Genomic DNA, 26820 nt, shown 5'->3' with positions numbered 1-26820 from the left:
AGACCATAGAGGCACCTGCACAGGAGGCAGAGAGAGAGTGGAGAGAATGTGGTCAGGGGACCAGAAGATCCCAGGGGTGTGGATCAGGCAGGGGGAGGAATATTTCAGGAAACGGAGTGGCCACCAGTGTGGACGGTGGCAGAGACAGACAGGGAGGAGACTGGGGAAATGAAAGGCCCCAGGTGAGTAGCAAAAGCAGCCCTGGGCGATGCTGGGACAGAGGTCCTGGAGACTCTTGCTGGAAGAAAGCAAGATGGGTGGCTAGAGCCCAGCTGGAAAGGGAGGATGGACTGGAGCTGGGACTTTGGAAGTGGGAATGCAGCTTTCTAAGGAATTGGCAGGGGGCGGGGGTGGGGTGGGTGGTGGAATTGGGCAAATATCACTGCCCTTGGAGGCTTGCTTCTGTCTCTGTCAAATCTCAGCAGGAGCATCCTTCTTCTGACTCATGACTCCTTCAGGCTTCACTCCATCCCTTGAGGATTGTGTAAAGGAACACTTAGTCCCATTTTCATGGGCACTGAGAGAGTCTTCTCTACTCCCCCAGTTGTGGACTGGGCTGGGGCACCTGAAGACCCAGAAAGTGGTGCAGTGAATGCACTTCTTCCAGATGTCCCAAAACCACTTGCAAGAGGCTCCTTCCTCTAGAAAGGCTGTCACTACTCCCTCCATTCCTCTTGGCTATTCCAAGACTCTTTGCCATGTCCTGAGAACAAAGTCAGCAACTCAGTGCTTTATTGATGTTTAGAACTGGGTCACTGGATGCCCTTGCTGTGGTACAGCCTCTCTAGGGACTCTGTAGCCCCACCCCCCTCTCCTGAAGGCTTGTTCCCTGGTATGGAGGGCATAAGAGGCTGCCAGCTTTGTGCTGAGGGCCCCATGTGCAGGAGACTGAAGCTGAGGCTTAAAGGTCAGATATGTTTTGCTGATTGGTCATCAAGCCTACAGAAAGTACTGGGCAAGCTGCTGACCCCACCTGTCTCTACATCCACTGTCATCCAGGACAGGGAGCAACCCCTACCCCCCTCCCTCCCGCCATTTAAATCCTTCTGATGAAAGCTATCTCTTGACATTTATCCCTTGTCCCCACTATGGACCTCCTGTGGGCTCAACTGCCTTGGCATGTGGGAATCCTCTAAGAGACCCTCCCCTGCTGTTGAACTCTCCTGCTCGGAAGCCCAACGTTCAATACATTGACATAAGGGTCTGCCTCCTTGCTTTGACAGATGGCCCCACCTCTGTGAGACGATTCTGGGGGCTGTGCCAGTGTTCCCAGCGTTAGGGCAGCCAGTGTGCTGCAAGATGGGGCCCTCTTTGATGTATGCAACATGCTCCCAGTATCTGCTTTTAACTGCTCTTCCTGTGCCTTGGGGGATGCCAGGCCTGAAAGTCCAGTACTTGCTAGATCCACAGGAAATTTCTGCTCCTGAGCCCAGATGATATTGGCTGTCTTTTTACCTTGTAATATTGGGATGAGGAGTTTGAATTTGTGGTGACCTTTTCAACAGACTATCTCCCTACTACAGGAAGCTTCTGGTTGAAAATACTGGTCCATGTTGGCCCCAGCAGTTGGTTCTTCCTGTTTCAGAACACCTCCACTCCAGACACCCCAGGGTGTTATCTAGCAGTTCTCCTTCCAAAGGTCCACTGGGCTACCATCATCATTCCTTTGCTGGTTGGATATGTGTGGTGGTATTATCTAGCTGAAGACTGAACTACCTATACCCTTTTGGGAATATAACAAATTTTGGATGGTTTGTTGAACCATCAGCACTAATAAGCACGGTTCCAGGTAGGTGTTTTCTCACTCATCATGTACACACGTCTACTTGGGGTTGTATATTTTTTCATGTAAAGTAATGTTTCACCCATTTTACTGATGGCCACCTTCCAGACTGAGGCCCTGAGAGCATCACAGATGTATCTGGTGAGACTGAAAAAGTTAAACTTTGTTTGCTTTCAAAGACTAATTATGTGAGTTTTACGAGCTAACAAAATTCCCAATCTTTCGGTCATGCTGATTGGTCATCAATCCCAAAGGAGAGTAGCCATCAGTTAAAGAGACAGTTAGGCTGAGACTAAAAAGTGAACACAGATCACAGCATAACTCAATTTATCCTGTTGTGGGCCTTTAGTACAAAAAGGAGTTCTTTATGGGTTGTAAGCTAAAGAGGAACAGTTTGCACAGTTTGGAGAACATAGAAGTACCCTGACCAATAAATATGTCTAAAAATGACAGAGCTCTCCCCATTTGATGATTCTAGATCCCAGCAAGAAGTGATGGGCACAGGCATAAGGAGCTATATACAGAGTGTAAACAGTAAGGCCCTTTGGAAGACAAAATGAGGGGTAAGGCAGAGCCTCTGTAGGGCAGAGTGGCCTGCAGGTTATACAATAGGCTTATAGGACAGTAATTTATTCTGCCACCAAAGCATGCCGGTGGCAATGGCAGGCTCACTGGATTTCTCCAGTCTGCAGTAAGGAGAAATTGTGTCCATTGAGAATCCTTGGCCCCAGTGACCTTTCCTGGAGGGGAGGCATTGGGAACAGTCAGGCAAGGCCTCTGTGCCCTTTCCTCCCCAAGAGGAGGGACAGGGCTGCCTGGCTATACTTGGGGCCACCTACCCAGGGTTCACAGCATAGACGGGGCAGTGTTTCTCAAGCAGGGATTGGAAGCAAATGGCCTTAAGGAGCCTGTAGCCCCTCTCTTGAAAGGAGGAGCTGGGGGTGTCTGTGTCCAGGATGGGAAGCCCATAACTTTCAAAACCCTCAACCCATCTCAGTTCCTCACAGATGCTGGAGAGCAGTTGCCAAAACTGATGCTGATTAGTTTCTGGGTCTCTGATTATCACCAGCCTCTTGAACAAAGACAGTATCCTTCTCCATACCCTTCCCGCCACCCCAGCATACTCCTTGGCCTAACTCAAGGTCCTTAAATATCAGTCTCTTGGAGATGGCTGTAGTCCTCCAGTTTATAAGCCTGGCAGGTAGTGCCCTCAGCTGCATCGTGGGGGACACCTAAGAACACCACTTCCACCTCTGAGTGCAGGGCGCACATGGCCTCTCTGGTGTGGATCTTTTGCGACGGGCTGGAGACTTTGGCATGCAGCTGGGTAGCAGGTCTCTTTAATGGCCGGAGAAACCTCCACTCACGGAAGGTGCATGGCATCTTTTGACAGGGGACAGCTGGAGCCTGTGCTTTGGATGCGCCCAGGGAGCCAGGGGCTGAGGGCACAGTGAAGGCCTGTGGGGCCCTGGTGGGTATGGCACCTGGGCCAGGAGTGCAGTCTGGGTGTGGGCTGCCATTTGAAGCTTGCCAGTTGCGACTGTAGATACTCCAGAGTGGGCGGCGGCGCTGGCGACTATGATGGCACTGGCAGCGCAGGAGGCGGAAGAAGGCACGCTTGAACTCCTTGCTGGAGCAGGGGTAGATGAGTGGATTCACACAACTGTTGAAGTAGCCCAGCCAGAAGATAACCTTGAAGACGCCCTCTGAGGGCTTCAGCTGTGGAAACAGGGAGCCTGTGGGAAGCAGAGACCCAGGCTGGTTAGATGCTCAGGAAGAGGGAGCCCCAGGGAGCCCCAGGCTGCCCCTGGTGCAGCCCCTCTCCACAGGCAGCCCCTCTCCACACTACTCCCCCTCCCACAGCACCTTTCCTGGGCTCTGACCATTCATCAGCTAGGGGCTATCAAGATATCTCTCCTCAATGAGTTCCTGATATAATTCAAGAGTGTCCATGAACTTTGATGAAGAAAAACAACCATCTTCAGTTTTACTCACATTTACCTGAAATCAAGCATTTCCTGCAAGTATAAGCAACAAACCTGAGTAGAATTAGACAAAATGATATTGAAATCACTGTTTTGTAGCTCCAAACTGCAGCTACAAAACAGTGCAATATTGTCAGTTTTCTACATAATATTAGCAGTTGGTGGAGATGTTGTGAAATATTGTCTATGCTTCTCCCTATTTGGAAATGGTCACTAGAACACACCAGTGGATCCTGTTATTTAAAGCCTTCATGTGGAAGTACATTTAATACTAAATCACAAATTTCAATTAAAAATCAATGAAACTGATTCCATCTGTAATCCTTTGTATTTTATTTTATGCATTTGAAAGAGTAATTCTGATAAAGGCTCCATACACTTTGTCAGATGCCCAAGTAGTCCCTAGCTTTATAAGAAGGGTAAAGACTCCTGAATCAAATGTTGACCAAGGCTTGCTCCATGCCAGGCACTGTCCTGGACTCTCCTCAAGTACCTGAGGTCCTGCTCTCTCAGTAGCAAAGTGGATCAAATATGAGAAAGAAGATGGGATGATGGTGGTGCCCAGTATATTGGGGTGGGGGGGCTTCCAAAGTCTCAGGATAGACAGGAGCCAGGCAGGATGAGGAAGGGTAGAGGTTATCAGGAGTGGAATGGAGAGGTAGGCAAGAGGATAACAAGTTTGGGCAGGGGAATGTCCAATAGGATATGCTCAGAAAACTTCATTTGGGACGGATGGTGAAGGGCCTTAAATGCTGGAAAGTCACGCTTTTATTTTGTGGATAGTTAGGAGATATGGATATTTTTGAACAGGCAAAAGATAGAACCTAGAATTAAGCCTCAATAAACACAATGCCCAAATCACTGTGGACAGTGACTGAAGCCATGAAATTAAAAGATACTCCTTGGAAGGAAAGCTATGACAAACCTAGACAGCATATTAAGAAGCAGAGACATCACTTTTGTTGACAAAGGTCAGTGTAGTCAAAGCTATGATATTTTTCAGTAGTCACGTATGGATGTGAGAGTTGGACCATAAAGAAGGCTGAGCGCTGAAGAAGCTTCGAAAGAAGCTTTCCAACTGTGGTGTTGGAGAAGACTCTTGAGAGTCCCATTAGACTGCAAAGAGATCAAAGCAGGCCATCCTAAAGGAAATCAGTCCTGAATATTCATTGGAAGGACTGATGCTGAAACTGAAGCTCCAATGCTTTGGCCACCTGATGTGAAGAACATCATTGGGGAAGACCTGATGCTGGGAAAGATTGCAGGCAAAAGGAAAAGGAGGTGGCAGAGGATGAGATGATTAGATAGCATCAGCCACTCAGGGGACATGAATTTGAGCAAACATCTGGTGTGCTGCAGTCCATGGGGTTGCCAAGAGTCAGAAACGACTTAGCGACTGAACAAATGCAATGCCCATGGGCTGCCAGAATGCAGGATAATGGAGCTGTCCCAGTGGAAGTGGGAAGTGGTCAGGGAAGGCTTCTGGGATGGCTTTAAAAGGGAGCAGAGTGCCTGACAGGAGGGAGTGGGCGCACTGGAAGTCTGAGTTGTGCCAGAAAGACCCTCTTCCCCACAAACCTCTCCCCTGCTTTCCCCACCATGGACCTTAAGGAGTCATACCTCCAAGGGCAACTAACAAAGTGCAAAGACATCATCCAGGAAGCACAGGCCACTTTGTCACCCTCATCATCCTCCACAGCAATAGCAGCAGGGTCAAGGATAGGTGGCAAGAGTGTCCCATCCCAGGCAAAAGCCTCAAGTGTCTGCCAGAGTGAGCAGAGCAAGGGTAGTGGTCCTTGACAAATCATGAAACATGCTTTGTTTTCTTGTCCTCAAAGAAATAAGAGCAAGGGCCTTTACTGAGGGAGCACAGGCACCATGGGTCCCTCTTTGACCTGTGGGCTCTTGTATATCACCCACCTCCCACTTGGTGAGATTCCTGGTGCTAAGAGGCGGAGAAAGAGGAATGTCAGGTAGTACTGCGTGGCACAGGATTTTCAAACTCTGGTCATGCAGCCTTCAGCAAGTTATTTGGCCGCCTAAGTTTCACTTTCCTTTTCTGTGAAATATACATAGCAATGTTTCTCTGAAAGGGATTTTTTGATGAATCATAAATTTCAGGGTGTAAGACTTAGCAGGTTTGTATTAAATACTGAAGTCTATTCACCTCCCCCTTCCATATCTCTGTGGCTTTTTGAGAGAGGAGACCTCAGTCCTGAAGGGACTCTGTTCTCAGCTCTGGAGAGTGGCCAGAAACAGAAGCTGAGATTTGGTGGGTTTAGGGGAGGCTGGGGCATCAGTCAGAATGTGTTTAGGAGATAATTTCCCTTGGGAGAAGTATCGGGCAGTTGTCCCTGGAATCCAGGGGCCACCAGGGTTGACCTCAGCCTCCAGAAAGACAGCCTTCTGAACAGCATCCTTCAATGGCTGCAAAGTAAGACCGAGTGCTGAAAATAACTTTCTGACTCAGGCTAGAATTCTTTTATATTTAGCCCAGGATGACAAATCAGGGGACTATGCTTTCAGCAGTAAGCCAAAAACCAGCCAAGGGGCTTTGTTATCAATGTGGTTTTGATTTGAATTTTGTGGGGAACATGGCATATCTGTAGTGTGGCCTGGGCCTTGTTTTTAAGAATTAGAATTCTAATTTATGCTTAACCAACCTATGTGGAAGCTTGCTGCCAGCTTGGAATTCCTTACACACAAAGGAGCTGGGGTTCAAACTCAGCCTTTCAGCCCCACGTTTTTCCTACTGTGCCTTGCTGAGGTTTCTGTCTTACTTTGGTCCTCCCAGAAGCAGACCTGAGACAAGGATTCAAATACAACTTGTTTACTTGAAAGGTGAATGAAACACCAGCAGTGACATGTGATAAAAAGAGGGAAGAGAAGGAAGCCAGTGAAAGGAGAGTTAACCAGTTAGTCACTGCTATGGGCCACCAGGGTGCAATCTCACTGGGAGCTCTGGGGGACTGTAGTTGTCGCACCAGTGGGGTGAGGGAGGTGAGGTATCTATACTCCCATTCCCATCAGTCAGTGATTGGGCTGCTCCCTCAGGGTGTTAATTTTCCATAGTCCTGTCTTCTGTGTGGGTGGACAATGAGGGTTTTGCTGGTCAGAGAAAGTCAAGGGCAAAGAGATGGAGGCAGCTGCTGGGGTAGAAAGTGACCCATATACGGGGGGCAGGGTGGGGCACTGATGGCAGCCTCCACAATTTTGTTTCATTTGCTGTCTGCCCTTTGTGCACAGACATCTATGTCTTGGGCTCCAGCTTCCACAGGCAGGAGCTCCCGAGAGATTTCACTCTGCTCCCTTCACATGGCAGTACTGAGCTTCACACCTATCTCTGCACAGAGTGCAGCCATCCACCCCATATGCCTTCTTGCACCCTGCCTTACTCTTTGCTGCCTGCCTGCCCCAACCTTCTCTCATCTGCCCACAGCCTCTTTCAAGGATTCCTGGGTCCGGGGACAGGGGGGCGTGTGGACACTTCCCTCCCCTTTGCCATGGACAAGGTAGGTAACTGTCCTGAGACTCCCAGGGGTGCTCACTTGCATTATCCCTACAGTTCTGCCTGGGTGTGGGGGCATCAGTCGACAAGCCCCTTCTCAGCCACTCCCAACTTTCTCCTCCTCCAGCCACTCTGAGTTATGGCCTCTTAGGCTGACCATTTATTTTGCCTCTCTTGCCTTCTCACTCATCTCCAGCTGCCCAGGACAAGCCTTTGCCAGTCCTGGAAGCCCAGCGACAGGAAAGCCTCAGTGGGTCCACAGGGGTTCTAAGGCAAGGCCTCTGTCTCTCCGTACCTGGCAGCCCCCTTCTCTGCCCTGAGCTGATTCCCTCTCCCACTCCCCACACTGTCCACGGCGTTTCTTGCATGCATATAACCCAGCTGTGCTAACTCATCTTGGCAATTGTCACTGGAAGCAGGTGCTCATGGGAACTCCCTCCCTCAGCATCCTGCCATCCAGGCACCCAGCACAACTCCCTTGTTCTTTCTCTTGTGATTCCTATTTCTCTTCCACCTTCCTGCACATCAGCTAAATAGCCACATTGACTTCTTGCTGCCCTCTGGCCACAGCGGGCTCCCCAGTCTTATCTCTGCACTTTTGCACACAGTCATCCTGGAATGCACTTCCTCTTTCCTCCACCTGGTAGTGCTGGCTCCAGGGGCATCTCCTCCTGGAAGCCTTCCTCATACCACCCTCTCCCAACCCAGCAGAGTTAGTTGTATTCCCTCCTCCCCGAGCATATCTATTCACTTCTAAGTGCCAAGAGCACTACAGGTAACTACTGGCTTCCCATCTATTTGATTCTTAAATGGTGAGCTCCCAACACCATGCTTGGCACATCACAGGTGCTCCACACATTCTGACCCCTCTCTTTCTATCACACTGTGAATCCCATCCATCCCCAACTCCTGTTGGTCCTGAATCCCCCACTGTGCACCATCCCCTGTTATTACCCTGGCACTATCATCATATACTTACAATCCCCTCCAAGTGGGCTCCCTGCTCCTGTCCCTGTGACCCCCATAGTACCCTGTTCTTCACACAGCAGCTGGGGAGATCCTTTGAAGACATAAGGCTGAGCATTTCATTTCTTCACTTCAACTTATATTCCACTGCTGACTGCAGCTTTCTACCCTCTCTCTCCCTCTTTGTTATCTGTACTTTGACCTGCCAGCTCCTTGGATTTCTCCTATTATCTCTGCTTTACTGAGACTTCTGTTCTCTTGCAGTCCAGCTGTTCTTTCCTCAGTCCTTCCATGCCGATGTCCTTCTGAATTGGGTTGTATTTATTCAGCCAGATCCTAACTCTGGAGAGATTCACCCCCTCTCTGAACATGCTTAGGGTCTCCGACCTCAGCTCTGTGTCCTGACTTCCAGCAATCTTGCTGTCCATCCTCAACCCAGTCTCCCATGATTCTCCACCTTTGAGCTTTTACCCCTCTCACAGCCCAAGCAGTCTTCTGCTGCTTCACCTTCTCCAGAGCAGCTGATCTTACTTCCTGTTTTGCAGAGAAAATAAGACAAAGAAATACATGTATATGTACGGCTGAGTCCCTTCACTCTTCATCTGAAACTACTACAACATTGTTAATTGGATATATCCTAATACAAAATAAAAACTTTAAACTTTGAAAATAACAAGAGAATAAGACAAAGAAGTTGGACACTCACTCAAACCTTCTTCACCTCTCTTCCTTCTTGTTAAGAAAGGAGTCTCTCTTCCCACCTAAGGTTCACATCCCTACTTGTGTTGTGGAGCTCTTGACCCATCAGTCACTTGTGAGCTTGCCTCTATCACAGCTGCACCCTCTTTGCTGATTCTCTGGCTGTTACTTAATTCTCTCCACCCTTCCTATCCACACAGGCTGTCTCCTCTCCACCACCTGCTTTTCACTCCACTGCTTTGCCCTACTGCCCTATTCCACCCTGGACCCCTACCTGCAGATATTGCTCTCATCCATCCTGGACACTTCTCATCTCACCTGGGGCTTCTAGGGCACTGTTCTCGTGGATTTTCTATTCCATATCAATTGCCTTTGCCCCCTTTTCTTCATGTCCCCACTGCTTTGTGTAGGAGTGCCCTTGCAAGAAGAGTCTTGTAATCTCTTCTTTTTGCATTCTCATCGCAGTTTCAACCAGGTTCACTGACTTTTGGCCAACTCCCACAGTTCTATCTCCAGCTCAGTCTATTCTCCCAAATTCTAGACTCATCAATCCAATTACCTCCCAGACATCTCTGCTGCTGCTGCTGCTAAGTTGCTTCAGTCGTGTCCAACTCTGTGCAACCCCATAGACGGCAGCCCACCAGGCTCCCCTGTCCCTGGGATTCTCCAGGCAAGAACACTGGAGTGGCTTGCCATTTCCTTCTCCAATGCATGAAAGTGAAAAGTGAAAGTGAAGTCGCTCAGTCATGTCCGACCCCCAGCGACCCCATGGACTGCAGCCTTCCAGGCTCCTCCATCCATGGGATTTTCCAGGCAAGAGTACTGGAGTGGGGTGCCATTGCCTTCTCCCCAGACATCTCTACTGGATGCCTACTTGCATCTCACACTTATCTGGCCCTCATAAAGCCTACATTTCATAAGGCAAGACCAGTAATAAATACGATAAACAAGGAAAATACAAGCATGTCACATAATAAGACATGCTAATTAGAAAAAGCAGCAAAGATAGCTAGTGTGTGTTTATGTGTGTGTGTGCATGTGGCTGGGGGTGGCAGTATAAATTTTGGATAGAGTGGCCAGAGAAGGCCTACTAAGGATGTGACATTTGAGTAAGAGATGAATAAGCCATGTAGACAGCTCAGGGAAAGCATTCCAGATAGAGGAAACAGCAAATGCGAAGGCACTGAGGTGGCCCTGGTATGTCTGCAGAACAATGACAAGGCTAGTGTGGATAAAATCGAGTGACTGAGGGCAGAACGGAAGGAGATGAAGTTGAAACTCAACCACTACCTTCCACCCTGTGCCCTCCTACCCTGTCTGAGACACCATTATCTTGCTCCTTGAATAATTCAGCAGCCTCCCCACTGTCTCTTGTTTGTACTCTTGCAGCCTGAAATCTACCCTCAACCTGGCAGCTGGAACAATCCCTTAAAAATATAAACAGATTTGTCACTCCTTAGGCTCAAAACCCTCTAAGGGTTTCCATTATCCCGCACATAAAAATCTATGACTACCTAGCTCAACATGCGGTCCCCTAATCCCCCTGACACTCCCTCCTACTCCCTCTTCCAGCCTCACTGCCTTCCTTTTGCTTCTTGGAAGACATATTCCCACCTTGGGCCTTTGAATTTGCTGTTCCCCAGAAATTCACATGGCTCCTGTCTTCATCTTTGCAGTGAGGTCTGTCTGACCTCCCATTTAAAATTGCAGTGTGCCTGGAAACAACCCAAGGGTCCATCGACAGAGGACTGGTAGAAGAAAACGTGGCATGTGCAAACAGTGGAATATTATTCAGCCATAAAAAGAATGAAATACTGCCACTTGCAGCAACATGGATGGGCCTGGAGATTATCATACTAAGTGAAGTTCCAGGCTGCTGCTGCTAAGTCACTTCAGTCGTGTCCGACTCTGTGTGACCCCATAGACGGCAGCCCACCAGGCTCCCCCATCCTTGGGATTCTCCAGGCGAGAACACTGGAGTGGGTTGCCATTTCCTTCTCCAATACATGAAAGTGAGAAGTGAAAGTGAAGTCGCTCAGTCGTGTCCGACTCCTAGCGTCCTCATGGACCGCAGCCCACCAGGCTCCTCCGTTCATGGGATCCTCCAGGCGAGAATACTGGAGTGGGATGCCATTGCCTGACTTTCATGTGGAATCTAAAAAATGATATGAATGAATCTATGTATAAAACAGAAACAGATTCACAGACATAGAAAAGGAAACTTATAGTTGCCAAAGGGGAGAAGGAGAGAGGGACAAATTAGGAGTGTGAGATTAAAAATAAAAAACTACTATACATAAAATTGGAGAAGGGAATGGCACCCCATTCCAGTACTCTTGCCTGGAAAATCCCATGGACGGAGGAGCCTGGTAGGCTGCAGTCCATGGGGTCGTGAAGAGTAGGACACGACTGAGCAACTTCGCTTTGACTTTTCACTTTCATGCATTGGAGAAGGAAATGGCAACCCACTCCAATATTCTTGCCTAGAGAATCCCAGGGACAGGGGAGCCTGGTGGGCTGCTGTCTATGGGGTCGCACAGAGTCGGACACAACTGAAGCGACTTAGCAGCAGCAGCAGCAGCAGCAGCAGCATACATAAAGTAGATAAGCAAGTTACTGTATAGCACAGTGGACTATGTTTAGTATATTGTAATAACCTATAAAGGAAAATTATCTGACAAAAATCTTTGCTGTACACCTAAAAATAACATGATATTGTAAATCAACTTCAATAAAAAATGGCAGTGTCCCCCACCCCATACTCCTCATCTCCCTCAACTATGTCTGTGGCCTTTATCACCTTATCTTGTATTATTTGAGTTATTCTTCATTTTGTCCACCATCTTTCTCCCTGCAGTAGGAGTCTGTGGGGGCAGGACTAGTGTCTGTTTTGCTTGGCAGTGCATTCCCATTGCCCAGAAGACCTCATGAGTACATTGAACACACAGTAGGTGCCCAACACTTGCTGAGTTTACTGAATGATTCCCTCTTTTCTACCCTTTATGTCACCATGTCTGGTGCATTCATTTTTCTCTCTAGGGGGGGTCCCTCCCTTTACCTCATTCCTGAAGCCTTTGCTTACTCTGGCATCTCATTGTATTTACTTGGCTGTGACAGCCCCCAGTGGTCCCTTGTCTCCTCTACTCTGCACACAGCTGCTGGAGACTTATTGTAAAAAAGAAAAGAGTTTCTCTCCTTTCCCTTCTGAAAACCGTTAGCGGCTTCCTATGGTTCTGAGGAATAAACCCCAAATTTCTTGTGTTTCATTCAAGTCTTTTTAGACTCCCATGCTGAATTTATCTTACCTCCTTCCCAAATTGGCCGCAGAAAGCCACAGGCATGTCTTCCCACAGGGGCTGGATTCCTTCTGCATTCTTGCATGACTCAAACTTCTCCCAAGGTGATTTCTGCCTCCTCCCACCCAACCCTCCAGCCCAGGTCAGGTGTCCTCCCTGACCAAACCTGAGTTAGGTGCCCCTTTATGCACGCCTGCATTTTAAGGAATAAAATTAGTTACTGCTCTGTCTATTCTCCTAGACTCTAGGTTTCTTGATGGCAGCTGTAGGATTCTTTTCATCCCAGCCTCTAACACAAGTGCCTAATCCAGAGCAGGGGTTGTAAAGTGAGTGAGTAAGTGCTGTTTGGGTAGATGTAGGTAGCCTCTAAAGTGACAAAGAAGGACATGGGAGCTCATACTTGCTTTCTGAGTGTTTAGTACCTACCAGGCTGGATGCTGGGCCCTGTATGCAGCACTTCTCATTTAATTCTCATGGCATTAGCATCCTACTTTGCAAAGATTCTAATTACCTCCAGAGGACAAGTGGAAGGGTCAGGATTTGAACCTGAGTCAATCTAGCCCTAAAGTGCTTGGTCTTCTCATGACATCATGTAATGGGGATTGATCCAGAGAGATGATATGGGGTGGGAGGTGGGAGGGGGGTTCAGGATTGGGAACTCATGTACACCTGTGGCTAATTCATGTCAATGTATGGCAAAACCAATACAGTATTGTATAGCAAAATAAAGTAAAAATAAAAATTAAAGAAAAGAAAAAAAATCAGAGAATTGTTTTTCAAGGAAAAAAAAAAAAACAAAAGGGAAAAAACTTCCCCTGGTCCTCCAGGGGTCCTGGAGGTCAGGCTCCACAAAGGATCATTTAATACCTCCCAGCAGCTACTCCACAAGCAGCAGGCCCATCCCTGCCTCTGGTCTTTCATACAGATGGCCTGGGCTGGAGGATGGCCTTCCTCTTTTTTCCACAGTGGGTCTCTCCAGTTCTTCAGACTCAGGCATAGAACTGCCTCTCCAGGAGCATTTCTGTGATTAATTCCACTCCTAGGGTCTGCCGAGCTGACAGTGGTTTCTGGAGTGTGTGTGCCTTGAGCACCTTGATTCTGCCTCCACATAAGTGGCATTTGTTGGCCTTCCCTATGACCTTTGGGGTGGCCTGTGGGGCCTACCACACTGAGTTCAGCTCCTGTGCACCCATAACCATCCAGAACATTCAGAAAGTCTGGGCTGTTGCCTGCTTGCTGCATCTCAGGCTGCTGCTGCTGCTGCTGCTAAGTCGCTTCAGTCATGTCTGACCCTGTGTGACCCCATAGACGGCAGCCCACCAGGCTCCCCCATCCCTGGGATTCTCTAGGCAAGAATACTGGAGTGGGTTGCTGGGAGGAGCCCCAGAAAGCCACCTGGCCATCTCCTTCCTGTCCTTCAAGTCTCTGCTCAAGTCACCTTAAAGGTTTGAAGTTGACGTTATTAATGCCCCGTCCAGGTGCCCCCAGCTCCCAGATGCTGTGAATGTTGGCTGCTAATAGCTTATAATTGCCCCTTCTTTGGAGAATTACCCTTGACCAATGCGAGCTGCTTCAACTGGGAGATGATATTTTCCCACCAAGGTGGCAGTCCACAGCCAGTGACAGACTGAGTGGGATGGAACAGGCCAGCCTTCTTGTCTGCAGGTGGTGCAATTCTCTGCTGTCCTTCTTGCTCCAGGGATCCCCGTGGGGTCAGGTCGAGGCCAGACTTTGAGACCACATCCTGGGGTTAGGTCTTTTCTGACTTATCCTGCTTCCCTTCCTCCCTCCCATCTACCACCGGAGAGCTTCCCTCAGTTCATCACTTGCGTAAGAAGCCCTGCCTCAGGCTCTGAGTACAAGGACATGACCCAAGACACTCTTTGCATGGATGTGTTTTCAAAGCTCTCTTGATTGGTCCCAAGTCTATAATCCAGGGATTAGCTCTTGGTCACTGTTTTAACTCTACTGCCCACTGTTGGGAAAGGCAGGGCACAGATGTGCATGTTCATGTTCATTTCTCTCAACTCAACAGGCAGGCTGGAGCATGGGAACGGACACATTGGCCTGCCTATGAGGAGAGGAGGTCAGGATGCAGCAGGAGATGACTGCAACCACAGCTCTTGCTGCTTCTCTCTGCTCCTTGACCTTGTTCTCACATGTGTCCGTCGAGCTTGCTCCCACCTGCCTTCCTCTATTCTCTGTATTTGGTGCCTCTATCAGGAATCTAACCTAATATCCAGGTTGCTGAACATCCACTGATCAGGAGAGGCAGGGCCTTGCCTGTGAGGGCAGGTTACCCCACTCTCTGGCATGCTTGGTTGGGCCAGCCTGGCCTGCACATTACTGGGGAAACTAGGACAGCCTGTGAGCTTTGTGGGAAAGTCTGCAGCCTTATCACAGGTCAATCCCCTCTCTTAAGTAAGAGAAATATCCAGGCCCAGGAGATGCTAGAGCTGGCCAATCTGGCCAAGCCTTGCTGAGGAGTGACAGTGCTGAAGGCAAGAGGGGAATGTGTGATTAACAGCATTCTTTTGGCATCACCAGAAGTGAACTTGTTCTTGGCAGAATGTCAGAATTCTCAGCCACCAGCCTTGTTCATAGCTTGCAGCCAACAACGAACTATCAGGCTGCAGCCCAGCCTTTCCCCTTTCCCACTCCCTCCTCGACTAGTGACTTTTCTATCCCAGGCAGCCATTTTCTCTAGCCAGAATGAAATATAAGGGTTAAAATCCCATGTTCTCTCAGATATTCAGGTCTCTCTTGCTTCCCAGGAGGGACTTGCCAGGTAGTGCAGTGGTAAAGGATCTACCTAACAATGCAGGAGACGCAAGTAATGTGGGTTCGATCCCTGGTTCACAAATATCCTCTGGAGTAGGAAATAGCATCCCACTCCAGTACTCTTGCCTGGAAAATTCTGTCGACAGAGGAACCTGGCAGCCAGACATGACTGAGCGCACGTGCACACACACACACACACACACACACACAGCCTAGGAGAAAAGGAATTCCCAGTCCTAGACTCCCTTTCGTTCTTCCAGTTCTTTCAGCTGCTCACTCAGTACTTCTACTCTTCAGAATTCAATTTCACCTTCCCCAGGAGGGGCTGGAAGCAGTGGGCCTCTTTGCTATATTTTAAAGGGTCAGCCTCTCTCATAAGGCACACTTGAGCTGAGACCTGAAGACTCTCTGAGGGAGTGAGTCGTGTATCTTCCTGAGGAAAGAAAATTCCAGACAGAGGAAAGGGGATGTGCAAAGGCCCCGAGGCAGCAGAGCACCTGACAAGTTGGAGGACAACCAAGAAGTTAGAACTGCTGCAACAGAGAAGGGGAGACAGAGATGCTAAGAGATAAGGCCATTTTGAAGCAGAAACAACCATGGAAGGCTGTCAGAAAGAGGTAACCTGAATAGGGTCCAGATCTCAGATGGATGATGAAGACAGGGAGTTGAGGGTACTGTGGGGCTAGCTGTGTCAAGCCAAATCTCTTGAATTCCCTGTGTTGACAATTTTCCATGGTGACAGGTAACTGGTGGGTATCTTGTTTGAGATAGGAAAAGAATAGATCAGAAGTCCTTCTGTGTCCCATGTCGGCCTCAGGATCCTTGAACTCTGTAGGGGTGGCTTAGAACTACTGGTCTAACCTTGGATACCCTTCTGCAGCTGTAGGGATTGACAGGGAGGGCCAGTTCCTAGAGCCACAGAGGATGCCTGGTAGGGCCCAAGGCAGGGAGATGAGTCATAGATCTATTCAGTGTCCTACACTGGACCCCACTCATTTCCCTTCAGTTCTTCTCCCTTCCCTTCTCACCTCTCCAACATCTCTCTCTCCCCTTCATTTCACTCTTGTCACTTTTTAACTCATTTCCTGGTCTGTGGCCTTGGAGGAGTCACACTCCTAGCTCCATATGCCCAAGGCTGAAGTCCCTGCCAAATGGCCCTGTGCTAAGCTGAACATGACCCTAATCTGAGCATGAACCTTTTAGTTCTTGGGTCGTACTGACAAATGGTTCATAAGTTGGAGCAGATCAGTGCTTGTGCCAGAGGAGAGAAGGTTTCCAGACAGTAGTCACTCTGTCCAGGAGTCCCAGCACTGACTAGATGGTGCATTGCTTATTAGGTCCCAATGCTGGTTTTCAGGGGCCCAGACCAATGTTCTGCTGGGTCATCATCTGCAAAGGAGGGCAGGCAAATACTCTAGTATTCAAGAAGACCTTTTTGTGGGCATATAGCTCAGGATGGGGCAGAGTTCAAGTGGGGTCAGAGGTAGGCTCAGGAACACAGAGGTTATCTCATGAGGATGAGGCTCAAGGGCTCTAGGGGTTTGGGAGGATCAAGACAGACAGGAAGTGGTCATGTCCTATGGCAATGCTCAGGGCCCTCATGGCCAGGATCTGGGGCAGAAGGGAGCCTAGAACTCAACCTGAGGGGAGTAAGCAGGCACTGAGGCATTTGGTGAGATTTAAAGCTTAAAACATGGCTGATCCCAACTGATCCTTAACCCTAGCTTCAGCCTGACCTCTGTTCTCTGACCTAGGGAGGAAGTAACAAGGACTCTAAGGGCCAGAGTGCTTGGGTTCTAAACTCAGCTCTGATATTTAGGATTAAGATTAATATCAGAATGTTTCATTTTTTTAAAGAAGTAAGTAGCAAGGAATATTCAAGAAGGTGAAAATTTCAAGAAGGTGAAAAAGAGGAAAGATTACAGTGAGAAAGTGGGAGAGAGTGAGGGTGAAGGGGCTACAAGGTTGAAGATGAATCATTTTTAAGAAGTTGTGGACACATATACATGCTGTATGAGCAGGCAGAGGAAAGGTGGAATTAAGGAGGGATGAGCAATAACTGACAGAGGGAAATCCCTTGGGAAGGAAAGAGGGTTGAGACAGATTCAGAGTTGACAGGGACCTGCAGGACTTTAAGGACATCCTGAGGACTGCCCTGAGGAGGAGACCTGTCAATGGAAAGTAGGATTTTTCTTTTTTTTTTTTTTTTAACATGTTCTTATTTAGACACATGGGGCTTCCCTAGTGGCTCAGAGGTTAAAGCGTCTGCCTGCAAGGCGGGAGACCTGGGTTCAATCCCTGGGTCGGGAAGATCCCCTGGAGAAGGAAATGGCAACCCACTCCAGTATTCTTGCCTGGAGAATCCCATGGATGGAGGAGCCTGGTAGGTTACAGTCCACAGGGTCGCAAAGAGTTGGACATGGTTTAGATACTGGTTTGTTGTGGTTCACAAGAGCTGATTGATAAATTTTCAGGAACTTTGCAAGCTGGCTATCTCTTTGGTAGTTTGAAATTGACCATAGTGGGAATATTTCCATCATGGAAATGGACAGATGTTACAAATTAGCCCCCATTTCAGAGCCAGTCTTAAACACTTGCCAGCACACCTCTGTGTATCACATGGAGGAATGACCTGATTCAGGGTCTGGGGCTCACAGAAGTAGGTGGAGGCAAGGGAGTTAAAGATGGCAAGAGAGGGTGAAGTGATGGATTATGGTGCCAGTTGGAAACGGAGGCCTAACTAACCAGAAGACAAGGTGAAGGGCAGGGAAGTGAAGGCTTGGTCAAGGCTGGAGTCAGTAAACAGAATGAGCAGGTGGACTCACGTGGCAGAGATTATTTAGGGGCTTATAGATCAAGGGGCTTATAGATCAAGGTGTACACATAGGCCAGGGCATGACCCTGGGAGAAAAAGTGGAGGGAGAGTCACAGGGTATCAGCATGGGTCAGCCTCAGTACAGTGCAGTCACAATGATAACCAGGGTAGAGATGAGCATGGGGGAGAAAGTACATGGCCCCTGTATCCTAGTTTTAAAGAATGAGGTGTAGTGATTAACAGCTCATTAGATGTTTGGGACAAACATATCAGCAGGAGTTGGGCAGAGGACAAGACCCTAGGCAGAGGAAGGATCTGTATTCACCCAATAACAGGAGTCTATCCTCCATCAGTGGTATATTTTCCTCCCCCCACCCTCCAAAAAAGTATCTCCTAGCTCTGTCTACTGAGTCAGTGGCCAGCTTAATATCAATGAACATCTGAAAGCTCAAACTGTGGTCTTTAAATGATCATTTTCCACTAAAAGAGACCAGGCCTCTTTAGAGAAATGGGACAGGTCAAAAAAAGTACAAGCTGAGCCTGAAACATCTCATCAGACCAGAAAGTTCAAGACCCTCTAGGTTATGCCATAGGTCTCATGAGTCAACTTGAAAGGGCACCTATTGGTTAGCCCCCAAACAGTGACATATATAATGTGTGACAGATTTAAAAGTTACTTTATCACAGTACTAAAAAATCTTTTGGTCCTTTTTGTAAACATTGCTAGGAAATTGACTTTTTTGATAATGGAGAGCATTGAGCAGCTCTTCTGCTTTTCTTGTATAGCCTCTATTTCAAGTGACCAAACAGCTCTTTTTAGAGTTTTAGTCTACAAATGCAGAAGGAATGACAGAATTTGGATATCACCACTTTAAGTCCCAGTGATACAATGGCTCCCGGCCATGGTCGATGGCTGCTAAAACTAACAGGTAAAGGTTGATGGGATATTTTATAGTAAATGAATCAAGCTGACTGCATCTAAACCCTTGGTCAATCTTAACATTACAAAAGAAGAATTCTTGTTCAAGACACTGAGCTTGAATCTGCTTAAGCCAATTTATATGATGTACTGGGAACAGTAGGACACATTAAATGGCACTGTGGGGATGAAGGGCTTCTCTAGTGGCTCAGACAGTAAAGAATCTACCTGCAATGCAAGAGACCTGAGTTCAATTCCTGGGTGGGGAAGATCCTCAGGAGAAGGGAATGGCTACCCACTCCAGTATTCTTGCCTGGAAAATTCCATGGACAAAGGAGCCATCACAAAGAATTGGACATGACTGAGCATCTGAGCACACAGGGATGCAAGCTCCAAACTGTGGGCAACTCCTTTGGGATGAACAGTCTGCTTTCTTCACCAAATAAGCTAAAAGGGAAAAGGTGGGGAAAGGGTAATCTTATCAATTAAAGAAGCTGTGGAGGCAAATCAACTGCATGTAATATATGTACTATTTTGAGACCCTAATTCAAACAAACTAAAAATTTATGAGGCAATCAGCTACATTTGAACACAAAAACATTTGGTATCCATTAAACAAGTGTTTTTATGTATTATAATGGATTGTAGTTTTTTTTTTAAGTCATTCTAAAAATATTGAAGAATTTACAGATAAACTGATAAGGTATCTTGGGTTTCCTTCAAAATAATAAGCAGCGGTGGAAAGCGGGTGGGAGCTGGAATGAACCAAGATCAGCCTTGGGTTGATACATGTTGAAGCTGGGTCATAGGTACTGGGGCCATCACACTGTCTACTCATGTATTTGAAACTATCCATGATTTTTAAAAGTGGAAAATAAAACCTCTAGCTCATTACGTGTTCATGATAATCATGCAATAAATATTAGCTATTATATTTAAAAACTTAGGGGTCACATAAATAGGGGGTCATCCCCAGTGCATTGCTAGTAAGAGGGGGGATCTACTTTATATAGAGGCTGTTATACTAAGTGAAATAAGCCAGTCACAGAAGGACTGCATGATTCCACTTCCATGAAGTACCTAAAACAGCTAAAATTCAAAGAATCAAAGAGGAATGGTGGGAGCCAAGGGCTGGAGGGAGGGAGGAAAAGGGGAATTGCTAATCAATAGGCATAAAGTTTTAGTTAAGCAAGATGAATGAATTCTGTAGACCCGCTGTACAAACTTGTACCCAGAGTTAACAATATTCATGTTTAGAAATGTTAAAAGGGTAGCTCTCATGTTAAGTGTTCTTGCCACAGTAACGATAATGATAATGATAATGGTAATGATAATAATAAAGATAGAGGGCTATGCTTTGTCACCCAGATCCTTGGCATGGCAGGAAGTGAAGAGGCCCTGGATTCTGCCACTTTTTCCCTCCACACTCGCTGACTGAGGACCTACTGTGTGCCAGATGCCATAAAGGCACAGATAGGAGGTGCAATGTCGGTCTCTTCTTCAGGCTTTTGGGCCGGGGCACAGTAATATTACTCCTGAAGACTTGCCACAGTACGCCCACTGCCTCTCTCCGTGTGTCTGTGGACCTTGTACCACCTCAGCAAGCCTGTGGAGATGGGTCCCTCCGCACTTGGCCCACCTCTGAGATGCAAACACTGATTCTACCCTCCGTGCCTGGCTGCTAAAGTGTGCTTTCCAGCCTGGACACCAATTCCTCAGATAACTCACAGCCTCCTCCTGCCTCTTCCCACCTCTCTTCCTCTCACTTTCTCTCTCATTACGGCATAAGATACTGACAGTCAGATTTATAAAGTGTGTACACTTTATGAATACGGACCGATGACTTTACATATGTATTCACCAATGTAGTCACTGTTCAGATAAAGTCACAGACAGAGGGGATGGCCTGTCCCACACATGGGGGGAATGGTCCCTAGCCCCTCTCTGAGCCCCTCAGGACTTTAGGTGCCCTGTGTCTGTGTCTCAGTCTTTCCTGCCCAGCCACTTTGGTCCCAGTGGCCTCACAGCTTAGCATACCTTGGCTGTATGTCTCTCTGCTGCAGGTCTAGCTTGACTAAAATATTTTAGGTGATAGATGGCCTCTGTGCCAACTTCCCCCTGGAACCCTGGGCCCACTTCCTAAGGCTTTTGATACCCTCTGGGGCTGCTCCCTGGCCATGTCACTGTTGTGCCTGGGGCTCCTGCTTCCACTTGGCTTTGTGTGTGGTGATGTGGGTAAAGAACACCCTGGGTCTGCTTGACAACTCCCATGTTGTGGCCCTACTGGGTACCTTCATTTCCTGGCCTGTGGCCCTTGCTGGCGTACAGTACTCTTTTTCAATCCTCCCATCTTTGCTGCTCCTCACACCTGGTGTGAGAACCACAGCCAGTAAGGAGGGAGGTACCACTTCTCTTGGCTCCCCCTTTTCTGCATCCTCTGGTTCATTCAAAGTCGGTGCTCCCTAAGCCTCCTTCCCCATCCCCTCTTATCTCTTTGTCCCTCCATCCTCTTCCTTGGAGACTGTACCCTCACACCCTACTTTTGCAAACACATCCATCCTTGGTCCCCTTATCTAAGTTCCTAACACCTTCTTCCCCAAGCACATACTGCCACTTCCTACCAAAATGTGGCAGACCCTTGGATTCCAGATTCACCCCAAAAGCTGTTGCTCAGAATGTTCCCTGTTCCTCCCTTCTTCCAGGCCTGCCTCAGAGCTCTTAGAGGGGGAGGCTTGCCCTCTCCTTCCTGCACAGCCCTCAGACGACTCCTGCTTGTACTGCAGGCTCTGTCCTCCTGTTCTTTCTGTTGTCCTGCCCTCTAAGTCACATCATGGCACATCAGAATAGTCTGTTTCCTTGCTTGGCCTCAGTCCTGCTTGCTCATTATTGCCAGGTTCTACTCAGTTTGGCTTCATCAGTGGCCCTGGGCTTTGTTCCAAAACTTGGTGAGGTGCCCAGTGCAGACTAGCAGGAAGGGAGAGGCAAGGATAGTCCCTGGGTCGCGATGCCAGGTGTGAGGAGCAGCAGAGATGAGGGATTGAGGAAGAGCAGTGCATGCCAACAAGGGAAGAGGCCATGGAGATTTAGGGATGACTTCCTAGAAGAGGCAGACGTGGTCTCAACCTCAAAAATAGTAGCCTTTTGCAGTGTTGATTGTAACGGTGGAAAATTAGAAAAACTGAACACTCAGCAGGAGACTGTCGACACACCATGGAATACATTCAAACAGAATACTATATTGTTGTTAAAATAACCAGAATGGATAAATCTCAATGGCAAAACATTGGGTGAAAAAGGCAAACTGAAGATGAATGTGCACAGCTGGTATAACTTATATAAGTCTGCAGGACACACAGAACAATATTGTTTATTGTTATGGATTCAGGTGTTTATGGTAAGAGTATAAACATGTGTGGGAGTGATAAACACTAGATTTACCTCTGGGGAGAGAGGAAGGGACAGAAGGAGGGAACTTAGTTGTGGTTGTTCTGTTTCTTTGAAAAGAGAGAGAGGAAGTGATCTGAGGCAAATATGGTAAAATGTTATCATCTGTTCAATACGGGAGATTACAGATACATGGGCACTTATATTATTTTCTCCTTATCTGTGCATTATTCTGTAACTAAAAATTTTAAAAGAAGTTAAAGGAACATAAACGGAGGTGGCATTCTATATGCATCCTGATCATTCCTGACAGGGGGCCAGTATGAACCAAGGGATAGGGAGGAGGCTGAGGGCACCTGGAACAGGTCACAGCTGGGGTTTGGTTGGTAGGCTTGGGAGGATTCTAAACCCTGGGCATGTGGGCTTCTAAGAGGGGGGCCATACCAACTTTCTCTTGCCTATTTGCCACCTCCTGCTCCACCCATCCCTCTCTCTTCCCTGACAGCAGCCTCCGGCAAGACGATTTTCAAGCTGGTGATTTATTCATTCCTTATCTTGTATTTACTGAGCCTCTACTACAAAAGCAACAGCCCACACTGCACTCACCATGTGCCAGTTATATTCACACATAATATCTCACTCAAGTATCACCATAGTAGTACAAGTGGGTATTATTATCATCTTTGCCATTCCTAGTTTATAGATGAGAAAACAGAGGCAGAGAGGTTCAGGGATTTGCTAGCAGTTACACAGCTAATAACGAGAAGAGCCTGGCACCAGAGCCTGTTGTCCATTCCATTCTCCTCCATTGTTCCCCATGTGCCAGGCACTGTACTGGGCATTGGTGATTACATAACTGACAAAGCCTTTCCTCACAGAGCTTCTGGGTCAGTGGTGGCAGGGGGAATCATACCCCAAGTCAAGCAACACAGAAATGTGATTACAGCTAAGGAGCTAATGAAAGAAGAGAAACTTGTGCCCAAGGGAGAAAATACAGAGAAAGATAAGCAAAATTGAGAAAAAAGAAGAAAGGCCTTAATAAAGTGGCAACATTTATTCTGAGACCTAAAACATGGGGAGATAGCCAGGAGGATTTGGGGAAAGCAAGCCAGACAAAGGGAAGAGCAAGTGTAAGGGTATGAGCTTGGCATGATCAAGGACCCAGAAGAGGGTCGGAAGGGCCTGCGTGGACAGTGAGCAAAGTTCAGGGCAACAAAGCCATGAGGTCAGGGGGGAGGTGACTCATCTCTCAGATCCTTCCTTGCAGACAGGGGACAACATGTCTGGGTTTACCCACCATAGTCCTGGTACGTACCTGTGGTCTCAGTGTAAATATACATAAGAGCTCATTTTGGTCTGGACAGTAATAAACTTGAAGGTCACTCTATCATAGGCTATGATGGACAGTTTGGATTTTGTTTCCAGGACAGTAGAAAAGCATTGAGGGATTTTAGTAGAGAATGACACTCTAATTTATAATGCATAAAGATCACTCTAATTGATGTGAGGAGAGGGCCTGCAAGGGAGCAGGAGGGGGCTACTGTCCCTTTCTGGACACAGCTGCAGAGCATGGAAGGAGCAAGGCCTGAGAAAGGGGAGGTTCTGGCTTGGGCTTGCTGAAGTTACAACCATGAGTGTAATGAATGTGTCCCCAGAGATGCTGTTCCCCTTCCCCTCCCTGTATTGACTCAGCCCCAGGGCTTCCAGGAGGGGCCTCAAGGTATGGGAGGAAGTTCCTCAGAACAGCTGCCCACCTCCCAGGACTACAAGAGAGCCTGTGAAAGAAATAGCAAAGTTTTCTGGAAGTGCTGAAGGACTCGGTAAATTTAAGAAACTACAATGAACAATATTAACTTTCCATATGATAACATGTCCTTTCCTTCTCTTTCTCACGCCTACAAAGACCCCTGCTACACCCCCCGCTACCCACCTCCAACCCCTGCCCACGCCTTCAAGAGATTTCAGAAGTGAGAGACCAGGGCATTCACAAATACCAGTTGAGAGAAAGCAGGTGGCTTTGGGTGTCTGCTGCTGTTCATTATAGACTGGCCTGGGATTGCTGCCCAAGAATGAATGCAGGCCAACCCACCCTGGGCGCCACTTCTGGGTGTTGGCGTTTAAAGCTGGGGGTACAGGGAGGGGGATATATAAACAAGCACATACACTGCTCACCACTTTCTATGAGAAGACACCTACACAGATTTCCATTGATCCTTTATATTTAGAACAGTCAGGAGCTTAAAACAAGGCCAGGGCTTCTAACAGCAGTAAAGAAGGTGGGTCAGAAAAGTGAGTTCCTGACAAAATCCTGCAAGCATGAAGAGCCTGTTATTCTCCCACAAAGCAGCACAAGCACCTAAGAGACCAGGCAGGTTACTAAGTAAACTTTCCATGTTCAGGTGGACAGTCATTCTCCAGTTGGAAGAGCCATCCAAGTCTGGGTGCCAGGAAGGGACGGCCACAGGCTCAGCGAGGGAGGTTAGAGGTTGGTGGGAGAGGGGTCACTCACCCAGTGGCAGGACGAAGAAAAAGGGGAACCAGCAGAGCACAAAGACGCCCACGACAATGGCCAGCGTCTTGGCCGCCTTCTTCTCGCGGGAGAACTTGAGCAGACGCACCGACAGTGAGCTGCGGAACGTGCGACCCTTGGTGCTGTGCATCCCGCAGTGGGTCTCAGCTGAGCCAGTGCTGGCGCCGCGACAGTGGATGCGCAGCACCACCTCTGAGGCCTTGCCGCGCTCGCGCTTGACGCCCGCCTCCAAGTTGCGCGTGGTGCTTCGCGCCACCACATACACGCGGCAGTACATGACCACGATGACTGCCATGGGCAGGTAGAAAGAGCACAGGGAGGAGAAGACAGCATAGCCTGCCTCCTCTGTGATGCCGCAGAAGCTCTCGTCAGGGGGCACCGGCTCCTTCCATCCCAGCAGTGGCCCCACGGACACGACGAGAGCTACGGCCCAGAGTAGCGCCAGGATGGCTGCTGCCTTGCGCTCGGTCATGATGGAGGGGTACTTCAGCGAATGGCGTACACCCACGTACCGGTCCACCGAGATGGTGCAGAGGCTGAGGATGGAGGCCGTGCAGCACAGCACGTCCACGGCGGCCCAGACGTCGCAGAAGGCCCGGCCAAAGGCCCAGAAGCCCAGAACCTCCATGGTGGCCGAGAAGGGGAGCACTGTGGCACTCAGCAGCAGGTCGGCCACAGCCAAATTCACAATGAAATAGTTTGTGACCGTTTGCAGGTGGCGGTTGCAGGCCACCGAGAGGATGACCAGCACGTTGCCCGCCACAGCTGTGAGGATGAAGGCTGCCAGGAAGACGCCCACGCCCACTCCCTGAGCACTCACCACCAGCCCCTCGACGGCCGCTGTGCCATTCACGTCGCCGCCGGCGCCGGGGCTCCCGGGCTCTCCAGCGGAGCTCCGGTTGTCCTCGCTGCTGCCCGCGCCCACCACGCCGCCGCCGCCGCCCGCGGCCCCAGGCACGCCGTCCACCGCCTGGCCCTCCGAGGCGGCAGCGCCGCCCGCGTCTCCCCCTCTACCAGTCCCCCTGGCGCTGCTGTCCGAGCCGGGTCCCTCGAAACTGAAGCTCAGGAGATCGCGGAAAGTCATCTCAACGCGCGGCCGTCGGGGGCCCGGCCTGGGCACACGACGAGCGACTGGTACAGCGTGGGGCAGCGGGCATAGCCTCGGGGCTCCGTCTCCAGCCCAACGCGCCTGTCTTGTCAGGGTCCTACTCCCGTTCCTTCTACGTGAAGCGCAGCTGCTAGCGAGCGGAGTGGGCTGGCCGCGTAGTAGAACCGTAGTGGAGCCTGGGCCGGCGACGCGCGCCGCTCCCGCAGCGTGCCCAGACGAGCTGGCAAAGCGGCGGCCGGGCTGGAGGGCGGCGACCGCTGTCGCGCTCGCTCCTGAGCTCCGGGGGCGGGACCGAGCCAGGGCAGCGCGAGGAAGGAGGAGGGGGTGGCCGGCTCCGAGGGACCCGGCGCCACACTTGCGTGATGAAGGGGATCTGTGCTCCGAGCCCGCTGGCGTTCCGGGGTCCCCAGGGGCGGCAGCGCTGGCTCACACTCCGACACCGCGTCAGCCACCCCTGCCGCGCCTCAGATGCCCTCGCCGGCCCTCTCTCTTCGCGATCCGCTCCCGGCCCTCTCCCGAGTCCCCCCAGAGCCTCCTCACCCTTTTCTCTTAGCTGCGTCTTCCTGCCGCCTTTTCCCCAGCGTCGCGGTCACTGCTGGTGCCCTTAGGTGCGCTGAGAGTAGAAGGTGCGATTCCGGGGTCCCCGGTGGGCGTCAGAGAGCAGCAAGCGCCTGAGATCTGCAGACTGCGGCCTGGACCTCGCCGGGCTGCGGCGGGTCACCTCCAGGGACAGCCTGGATGAATCTGCTGCACCTCCTTTCTTCTCTCAGGGTACTGGACAAGGGAGGATCTCAGTCACCTCTGTCCAGTGTCTTGGTGTGGAGAGCCAGGAAGGAGGTCTGAAGCTTTGAGGGGCCTGTGATGGGGAAGGAACAAGAGACTACTTATATGGTTATAGCACTTTTGACCCTGCCCAGGACACATCAGTCTGCATATACCAACTTCTGCACTGTTACTTTACTCCATACTCGATGTCATAAAACTTCCCATTGTTACACTAAATAAGTGGCTTCCTTCTAGGGAGGGAGAGTTCTAGAGCTGGAGGG

At 49.3% G+C, this 26820-nt stretch overlaps 1 protein-coding gene across 1 annotated transcript; it reads right to left on the bottom strand.

Moving 5' to 3' along the window:
* Positions 1-2299: 2299 nt before the first annotated feature.
* Positions 2300-25750, bottom strand: ADRA1D (adrenoceptor alpha 1D). Its single transcript, XM_068987530.1, has 2 exons — positions 24646-25750; positions 2300-3519 (listed from the first exon to the last, which is right to left on the bottom strand). Exons 1-2 carry the CDS (start codon positions 25748-25750, stop codon positions 2930-2932), a joined length of 1695 nt encoding a protein of 564 aa, XP_068843631.1. The 3' UTR covers positions 2300-2929.
* Between the last annotated feature and the right edge of the window lie 1070 nt (positions 25751-26820).

This window comes from Capricornis sumatraensis, chromosome 15, assembly GCF_032405125.1.
Source record: "Capricornis sumatraensis isolate serow.1 chromosome 15, serow.2, whole genome shotgun sequence".
Taxonomy (NCBI): domain Eukaryota; kingdom Metazoa; phylum Chordata; class Mammalia; order Artiodactyla; family Bovidae; genus Capricornis; species Capricornis sumatraensis.
The sequence above is the reverse complement of the archived record's forward strand: the minus strand, read 5'-3'. Positions and strand labels throughout refer to the sequence as shown.